Source organism: Chrysochloris asiatica, unplaced genomic scaffold, assembly GCF_000296735.1.
Source record: "Chrysochloris asiatica unplaced genomic scaffold, ChrAsi1.0 scaffold00006, whole genome shotgun sequence".
In the NCBI taxonomy this organism is placed as follows: Eukaryota; Metazoa; Chordata; class Mammalia; order Afrosoricida; family Chrysochloridae; genus Chrysochloris; species Chrysochloris asiatica.
Window position 1 is genome coordinate 10734559 of NW_006408524.1, and position 9638 is coordinate 10744196.

General features: G+C 41.0%; 1 protein-coding gene across 2 annotated transcripts in view; it reads left to right on the forward strand.

The window, feature by feature from the left end:
- AMPH (amphiphysin) overlaps window positions 1-9638 on the forward strand; it is a 324014-nt gene that overhangs the window by 233965 nt on the left and 80411 nt on the right. For both annotated transcript variants that reach the window (XM_006832119.1, XM_006832120.1), the window contains exons 9-11: window positions 816-898; window positions 5148-5286; window positions 6299-6427. In XM_006832119.1, coding sequence (XP_006832182.1) covers window positions 816-898; window positions 5148-5286; window positions 6299-6427 — 351 coding nt within the window. The remainder of the gene's footprint in view (window positions 1-815; window positions 899-5147; window positions 5287-6298; window positions 6428-9638) is intronic.

The window sequence follows — 9638 nt, forward strand, 5'->3', positions numbered from 1 at the left end:
AGCAACCCGATACACAGTGGAATGAAACATTGCCTAGTTCTGCTCTGTTCTCACAATTATTGTTACATTTGAGCCCATTGCTGCTAAAATTGTGTCAATCCAGCTTCCTGAGGGTCTTTGTGTTTGTCACTGACTCTGTTTTTCCAACCCACAGTAATCCTGTATAGGGTTTCTGAGTAGCAGTTGGTGGGTTTGTACCACAGACCTTGGGGTTAGCAGTTCAGAGTTTTTCCTACAGCACCACACCAGGATTACCAAGTGATACTTTGTTGTTGTTGTTGTTAAGTGCTGAGTAGCAGCTGATGGGTTTGAACCACCGACCTTGTAATCAATGCATTATCCTACAGCACTTGAAAACTTGTCATAAAATATTTAAATAATCAGCAACTTTGTCATGGGCTAATATTTTCTTAGTTCAACTTGCTCACAGTTAGTGGTGACGTGTCTTCGACTTTGGCGTGTTCTCTCTTCTGTACTCTTGTTAATGGAGTCTCTGAGTAGTGGAAATAGTTAACGTACTTGGCTGCTAAAAAATGGCTGAGGGTTTAACTCTACCCAGAAGTGCCTCAGATAAAAAGGTCTGGAAATCTATTTCCCAAACAGCAGCGATTGAAAGACTCCTTGTAATTCAGCACTGTTTGATTCAGAATCACATGGAATCTCCATGAATCAGAATAATGGGCTCAGCAGCAACTGGTTTGTTTTGGGGGTTTTTATTTTTCCAGTTTCTGTATGAATAATTTCTTTCTTGGGGAGAATTGCCTGAATTGACGCCAGAATGACTTGCAGTTAATAGGTTGCTTGTATCCCCGTAGCTTTGCCACAAACTGTATGAAGTGATGACGAAACTGGGTGATCAGCACGCCGACAAGGCCTTCACCATTCAAGGAGCTCCCAGGTAGGCCACTGCTCATCAGAGCTAAGGGCTTTCGGGGCACCTTTGTTGATGCGCCGCATACCAACATTTTGCTCCTCTGTGTACCAGCTTTTACAGACAATCAAAGTCTAAAAGGAGCTTTTTTTGGTCTAGAGATCTGCACAATTGCTTGAATGTTGGCCTCTGGATTAGTCCAACAAAGGCTCTTGTGGTTGTCACTATAGAATTGACTGATCATCTGCCGCTCTCTACTTTACATAAGTCTTAACAGATAATATGTAGTGTCTAGTTGTGCACTTTAAGGACGGTGGTGGCTTAGTGATAAGACTCTTACTTTCCATGCTACAGAGCCAGGTTCGATTTCTGGCCCATGCACCCCTCACGAAGTCACCACTCACCTGTCAATGGAGACTGGCATCTTGCTATGATGCTGAATAGGCATCAGTGGAACTTCCAGCCTAAGAAGAATTAGGACAAAAGACAATCTTTTTACAAAAGTTCAGCTAATGGAAATTGTATAATTCATAACAGTTCAATCCTATTGTTTGTGGGGTCACCATGAGTCAGGGCTGACTCTGTGACAGCTAGCATCAACAACAATAGTTGTGCATTTGGTACTTTTTTGGAGAAGAAAGGAATTCCCCAAACCCAAGACAGTTAGTTCTAATACTTGTCGCTGATACTGACATTCTTGATCAATCCATTTTGGGAAAGGAAAGAGAAGAGAGGTCTCATCTTAATCTTACTTCCTAACTCTTGATGGGCATGGGTTTTACACATTGACTATGTCAGTCAAATACATTGAAGGTCTAGTGATACGTAGGTGAATTGTCTACCTTGCAGGGTTCAACTTCACTCCAGCTTTCTACCATGATTTGGGGATTCCTTTTATTCTCAGACACTGCCTTTTCAGGAAATTCAGGCTGTGGAGCCTGGAAGTGAAGGTCAGAAGACTAGCTTTCAGTTTTATGTCTTTGCCGTTAAACTCGCTTTGCCTTCTTTGAGTAATCGTCTAACCTTTCTGGTTAAAGGTCTCAGTTAATAATAGATCTATAATTGATGGCGTCAAGTGTGGCAGCGGTAATGAGGTTGGCCCAGGATCGCACATTGTTCCAACTCGATGGCACCTGACAACAACAACACCATATAAATACAGAAAGTTAATAATAGGTATATATATGCAGTCCTGGTGGTACTATGGGTTCATGTGCTGGACTGCAAAGTCGTTTGAACCACAAGGTACATGGTTCAAGCTCACCAGTCGTTCCTTGGAAACCCTATACAGGGTCACTATGGGTAGGAACCAACTCAATGGCACTTAACAACAACAATAAATACAGAAAGAAGAGATGCTAGTAAACTAAGCCTCCTCTAAGGTAATATGCAATTCTTGACAATAGTTGAAATTTTAATGTCAATCAAAGTAAATACTCATTTGTGATATGTAGTTGTTCATATGCACACTTATGAAAAATACATGCTCCTCATACACTCTGGTAGCATAGTGGTACAGATTGGGCTGCTAACCTCAGGGTCAGCAGTTTGAAACTACCAGCTGTTCTGCAGGAGAAAGATGAGGCTTTCTGCTCCTGTAAAGATTCACAGCCTCGGAAACCCCATACAGGGTTGCTATGAGTCAGAAGCAACTCCATGGCACATAACAACAACAACATAACATGTACACAGACATCTATGTATGTCAGTGTTGGGGTTAATCTGGAGATAGTTCATTATTTTATTCCTGCTCTTTATACTAGGTATACTTGTATGCTCTGTTACAGTGTTTTATTATATATTAAATACATCTTCTCTTTCTAAGGGAAATAGCATTGCCTAACAGAACACGCAAAAGAAGTAGAGCTATATGTTTTCAGTTTGGTTATTTCAGTACTGGGTTTTTGTTGTTGCTGTGAAGTGCTGTGGAGTTGGTTCCAAATCACAGCAACCTTGTATAGGGCTTCCTGAGAAGCAGCTGATGAGCTTGAACTGCTGACCTTGCAGCTCAAACCAACCTTGCAGTCCAGTGCATTAACCCACAGCACTACACCAGGACTCCCAATATTGGGTTAGGCACAATGAAATAATTACAATGGGAATACCAAGCTGATATTTGGGGTGTTTTGTACATATTAGGTCAAGGGACTAATGGCCCTTATGAACTGTAGCCTCCTTTAGCCTGAGATCCAGAGAGCTAGATGGTGCCTAGCTACCACTATCAGCCATTCTTACCAGGGACACATAGAAGGTCTTGGTTACAATGGGGAAAGTATAGAATAAAACTCAAGATTCATACAAAAGACCAGACTTACTGGTCTGATTGTGATGGAAGGAATCCCTAAGACTGCTGCCCTAAGTCACCCTGAAAGTATGGAACTGAAGTTACTCCTGGGTGCCACTTCTCAGCCAAATGATAGACTGACCTATAAGATAAACATAACCCCCAGGAGGAATGTGCTCCTCAGAACAATCAACCATATGAGAACCAAAGTGCAACATCTACCCAAAAGCAAAGATAAGACGTCAGGAAGGGGTAGAGAAACCCCACAAATGCGGATGGAGAACCCAGCATAGAACTGGGCAGAGCACTGATCGATTGCTGAGGGTTAAGGAGATGCTGGGTATGAATTACTGAATGGAAAACTAATTTTCTGTGCAAACTTTCTCCTAAAGTACAATAAACCATTAACAAATATATGTAAAATAACTAATGGAATATGAGGTACATAACAAAGTTGAGTTGCTGACTTATCTGGAAATGAAATAAAATTCCACTGCTGTTGAATCAGATGAAATTAAGAGGCAGTATGGCCTTGGACACTTAAATCCATTCATTTCTTTCCACTGTAGTTCAGGGAAACCCCTAATGAGGTGTATAGACTGATAGACCAGGGCTTTGTTGCCTAAGAAGCCATGGTTGCTGGCATGCAGCCCCGTCCTGTGCACACCCACCTTCCCTAAAACACCCGATTCCCTGGCCTCCTGAATATGTAGGTACTGCCGTCTTGTACATCTTCATTTATTTCTGGTGCAGACCCTGTTCCCCTCAGCTGTAGACTTTAGACATTCTTAGAAAGTAGATTGTATCACAATTGTCATTCTTAGTCATCCTGTTTGGAAGCATCTGGCCTAGGGCCAGGCACATGGTAGTGTCTCAGTAAACATTACTGCATCTCATTCATTGCAGAATTTGTTTACACATCTCAAGTGTGTAGCATGAAAGGTGTGGGAAGACAAATAATGATTGAATTTGTTTATTTCCCAATGTTATCAGAAGGCAGTCCTACAAAATGAATACCACCCTACTAACTCCTTTTAATATACTATTTCTAATTTTTAAAGTAGACTTTTATGTAGATTATGACATGCCAAAATCAGGAGTGACGTTAATTAAGCTAATTCCATTTATAAGGAGCTCTGGTAGCGTAGTGGTTACGAATCGGGTTGCTAGCGTCAAGGTCAGCAGTTCGAAACTACCAGCTGTTACGCTGGAGAAAGATGAGGCATTCTGCTCCCGTAAAGATTTACAGCCTCGGAAACCCTGTGCAGGGTCACTATGAGTTGGAACCGACTCCATGACACTTAACGACAGCAACAATTCCACTTATGCTTGGAGGATGCTGGAAGTGACACAATGGGAAGGGGAGAGGGTTTGTACTGCTGTTGTTGTTAAATGCCATCGAGTTGATTCCAACCCATAGAGACCCTGTATAGGGTTTCCTAGAGGGATTGTACTTGTCCTACCTTAATTCAGTCCCACTGCATTGCTATGTTGCCCTTGGGCATTTAACTTCTCTGTGGTCCACTTCAAGGAGCCCTGATAATACAATGATTAAGCACTTGACTGCTAATCAAAAGGTTGGTGGTTTGGACCTACCAGCTGCTCTGTAGAAGAAAGATGTGGTCACAGCCTTGGAAACCTTATAAGGCAATTCTTCTCCATCCCATGGGGTCACTATGACTGGACACTGACTCCATAACAGTGGATTTGGTTTGAGGATATGCTGCACTCCACCTTCTGGAAGGATGTGGACAATGTGTCTATTGTGAAGTATAGAGATAATATATGAATGGAATATAGGATGCAGCAGACAATAAATGATAGGAATTATCACCATCACTGTCAATAACCAGAATTTCCCTGGAAGGGCAAGTAGGATAGCATGCAGTACACACCATGCTTCCGGATTTCTCTGGGACAGAGAACCTTTGATCAAATAAATATTGTTTTCTAGAATGCCCATTGCTTAATCGCCACCCTGTATTCATGCAGTGATTCAGGTCCTCTCCGCATTGCAAAGACACCATCTCCACCTGAGGAGCCTTCACCTATTTCAAGCCCGGTAGCTAGTCCAAATCATACGCTAGCACCTGCGTCACCTGCACCAGCACGGCCTCGGTCACCTTCACAGGTAGGAAGAAATTAACTCTATTGGGGCAATAGAAGACTTCAAGTGTTGGGGCGCTCAGGACTTTGAGATGTGAGGCTGTAGGTGCTATGAGAGGGCCTAGGAATCAACTTCTTCCTGATGGATCTTTTTTTCTATTTCTTCACACAGCTGTGCCCAAGCCTGTTGGGACTCCTAACTATGTTCTTAGGATGCTCAGACTAGCGTATTCTACCCTTTTCCCAAGGTTCAATTTAATTCCGCTTCTCTGTGTGACCTTCCCTCCATGTTGTATTAGGACAGGTACTGCCAAGGGAAGCAGTTAATTCACGTGTCATCTGCACATCGTTTATGTTGCCCTCGGTACAGTGCGCATGAGTAGCCATATTCGGTCAAAGTATGTGGAGCAAATGTTGGATGACACAAAGATAAAAACAGAGACCAATTGCTGCCCATGCCTTTCCTACTCTGAGTAAAAATGAAATTCCTGTCTACAGGACTACAGTTGTAGTCCTTCATCTAGCTCAATCTTTGTGTGTGTGTTGAGACTGAAGAAAGTCTTAAAGAAGGTGTATGCTGTAGATAGATGGCTAAGGCTCTAGCTTTTCAGAACCTTGGAGTGGAAAAGTGAAATGACTGCTGTTGATCACCCTGATCCAAATGAGAAGCTGGCTTGATTTCTGTTTTGGAATTCTAATTTGTTGCTAAAATGATAAATCATTTTCAGTTTACCTTAGGGGTGATACTGCTTTAGTTTAACCTTTAATGTGTGAGGTCCTGAAGTCCCAAGGATAGCATTTGTGTGGTAATAAATGGAGTCTTACAGCCAGAGTTTTTCTCACTGGACCATTGTTTGTCAGTGTTCAGAGACAGTATTCTTTACCTGACTTAAGTAGGCCTCTTTCTACATGCAGATATAAATTGTAACCAGTGACCAAACTGTCCAGGTAGCTCTGTTGAGGTGGCATTTCTGCATGTCTCACAGTTTGTCTTGGGCTGAATTAACTCCAGTTTGCTTGTGTTTAATGCTTTCTAGACAAGGAAGGGGCCTCCTGTCCCACCTCTGCCTAAAGTCACCCCAACAAAGGAACTGCAGCAGGAAAACATCATCAATTTCTTCGAGGACAACTTTGTTCCAGAAATCAGTGTGACTACACCTTCCCAGGTCAGTATCTGTCTGGAGTTGAGCTGTCCATGAAAGTGCCATGGGGGAACAACTTTTGAGGGCGAATTCGAAAGAAATGGTGAATGTTGGAGCCAACAATATGATTTCAACTGCCATTTAGTTTTAATTACCTGGTAGATGTAAAGCATTTTCAAGTGGGAGCTGTACCGTATTTAAAAATACAAGGGGGTCTCAAAACATTCATAGGAAAATGGAATTGAAAGATATTGAACATTTTCCACCAATGTTTTTAACCATATTAGTCTTAAATGGTTTATGGAAATTGGAAAACCCCTGAACTGTGTTAAACAAAGACTTTTAGTACAGGCAGTCCCAGAATTTAAAAGCATGTGACTTACGAACAGCTCCTACTGGCCTTTTAATATATGCAAATTTTCTCTTACTTTGAAAGAACTCAACCAACCCAAACTTGCAATAAATCTCTTTATCACAGTTCCCTTCAATTTCTGCACATGCAGCTTTTAAATCATTGAAAAGACTCTGAATTTTTTTTTTTTTTTTTGCACACTAAAGTAAGGCTAAATAAGAACATTTTTATAGGCCTGGTTCGATTCACCTACAATTTTTATTTTTTTAACTTCTTATTGTGAATTAAGTGAAGGTTTACAGAAAAGATAATCAGTTTTACGTTTCACACTTTGTTTCATCCCAGTGATTGCAATCCCCTCTATGTAACAACAGTTATCCCACTTCCTCTCCCTGGTTCCTGTTTGCATTCTACTCTCCATCCCATCCCTTCTCAATTTTGTTCTTAGGAAAAGATTTCCCTGTTGATCTTCAGTTGTTGCCCATTTCATGGTGAGGATTAGTTAGTAGTTTAACTGTTGTTGTACCCCTACATCGCTATTTACAGCTTGACTGGAAATTGGACCATGAGATGAGTTCTGTTCCAGACCTGAAGGGTGGTCTAGGGCCATAGTTTCGGGTTCTTCCAGTCTCCTTCTGACCAGTAAGCCCAGTCTGTTTTGTAATTTTGAGTTTTATTCCACATTTTTTCCCACTCTATCCAGGATCTTCTAATGTGATCCCTTTCTGAGCAGTTGATCATAGTAGCCAGGCACCATCTAGTTCTGGTCTCAGAGTCGTGGTGACTGATGAACATATTTCATTGGTCCATTGGACTAGTGGATTCCAATCATCATTACTCTTCCTTTCTTCTCAAATGGAGAGACCAATAGTTGCATATTAGGCAACCACTCATGAGCTTTTAAGATCCCAGATGCTACTCACCAAAGTAGGATGTAGAACATTGTCTGTGGTTATACCAATTTACCATAATGTCCCCAGAGACTATAGTCCTGAGTCCCCATGCCCAGCAACTCATTGCCTTAAGATGTTTGATAATATGTAAGAAGTTTTCATCATTTTGCCCCCTGTATGAGTCGGAACTGATTCCATGGCATTTAACAACAACATGCACTTGGCCATGATGTTCAGTCTGTGCATCTGCCCCTGAGTCTACCCATAGAACACCATTGTTCCAGGGTTGTGTGTATGAAAGTGGTGGTAGTGATGTGACGTGGAGTCAGTTCTGACTTGTAGTAACCCTGCATAGAATTTCTATGCCTGTTGATCTGGTTTGTAAACCAGGAACTACCTGTAATCATGCAAATAGTACCACTCTGACATATCCACTGAAGCATTTTGGTCTATTTTCTTTTATTTGTTCTGGGTATATATAGCTTTTTGTTATGTATTGCTGGCTTTTCTGCTTAATTTTATCAAACTTTTTTTTCATGTCATGATATTTCTTTTTTTTTTCCCCTTGACATTCCTTTCTATCCCACACAAGTGTCTATTTTACAATAGTATACAAGGGAAACCAATATTCATAACACAGTCAAGCATTTTAACATTTTTGCCCCATTTAATGTACTTTGACCCTTTGTCAAAAATCACTTGGCTGTATGTGGATGCGCTAATTTCTGGATTCTTGATACTGTTTCATTGATCTTTATATCTTTTATTGTACCAGTACCAGGCTCTTTTGACCACTGTAGCCATGTAGTAAATTTTGAAATCAGGGAGTGAGAGCTTCCAACTTTGTTCTTCTTCTTAAGCAGGACTTTGCTTATCCTGAGTCTCTTTCCTTTCCATATAAAGTTTGTAATTGTTTTTCCATCTCTCTAAAAAATGTCATTGGGATCTGTATTGGAATTGCATTGTATGTGTAGATTGTAGTATTGACATTTTCACAGTGTTAAGTCATCCTATCCAGGAGCACAGTATATTCTTCCATTTTTATAAGTCTGTTTTAGTTCCTTTTTTCTGCTTGCTTTTCTATCTTAGCAGTATTGAGAGATATGTCTTCCAACTCACTAGTTCTGGCTTCCATCTCTTTAATTCTATTCCTTTGCCCTTTCAGTGTATTGTCCATTTCTGATTTTATTATTAATCATTTGGACCTCTTTTTGCAGGTTTTGAACTGTTTCCAGTACTGTATCTATATTATTTGATTGTTCCTGTAGCACTTTCCTGACTTCTTTCTTATTTTTCTCAAATGCTCTGTGGAGTGTTTGGACACATCTCAGTATCATTTTCCTGAATTTGGAAATTCAGGCATTTCCAAAGCCTACCCTCCTTCCAATGTGATGCCTAGGTCTATCTCCTGCTCATTTGTCCCAGTCACTCTATCTTGTTTCTGGACATATGCCATTATGGTCAGCTGTTCTTAGACATCTTCAATAGTTAGCTGTGACCTCAATAATTAGATGAATATGTGTTGCTGTATTTATTAAGGTTTCTGATTGCTTCCAGGTAGATGTGATCAGGAGATGGTCTTCCCTTTTCACTCTTCTTATTACTCAACTAAGAGTAACCGTAGCAGGTGTTGGCTGTCTATCTGGTGTATAGTAGCTGGTATTGGCTCTTGCCTGGATGGTGAGATTTTCTAGGGTATGATTGTAGCTTGATTATATGAATGCAATTGCTGTCTCTTCTCGGGAAATTTAGGGAGAGAAAGAGCCCCCTCCCCCCCCTCCCATCTAATGCTTCAGCTGGGATCACCAGTCACTTCCACTGAAGCCACACTCTCTGGGTCCACAGTCTTGAGTCCCCTCAGGAGAGAGTCCGAGGAGACATGCTACCACCACAGATCGTGGTCATGATATTTTCTTTCTTTTAATGTTTTATTGTGAATTATATGATAGTTCACATGAGAGAACTTTAGTTTTACATTCATTCCATCGTA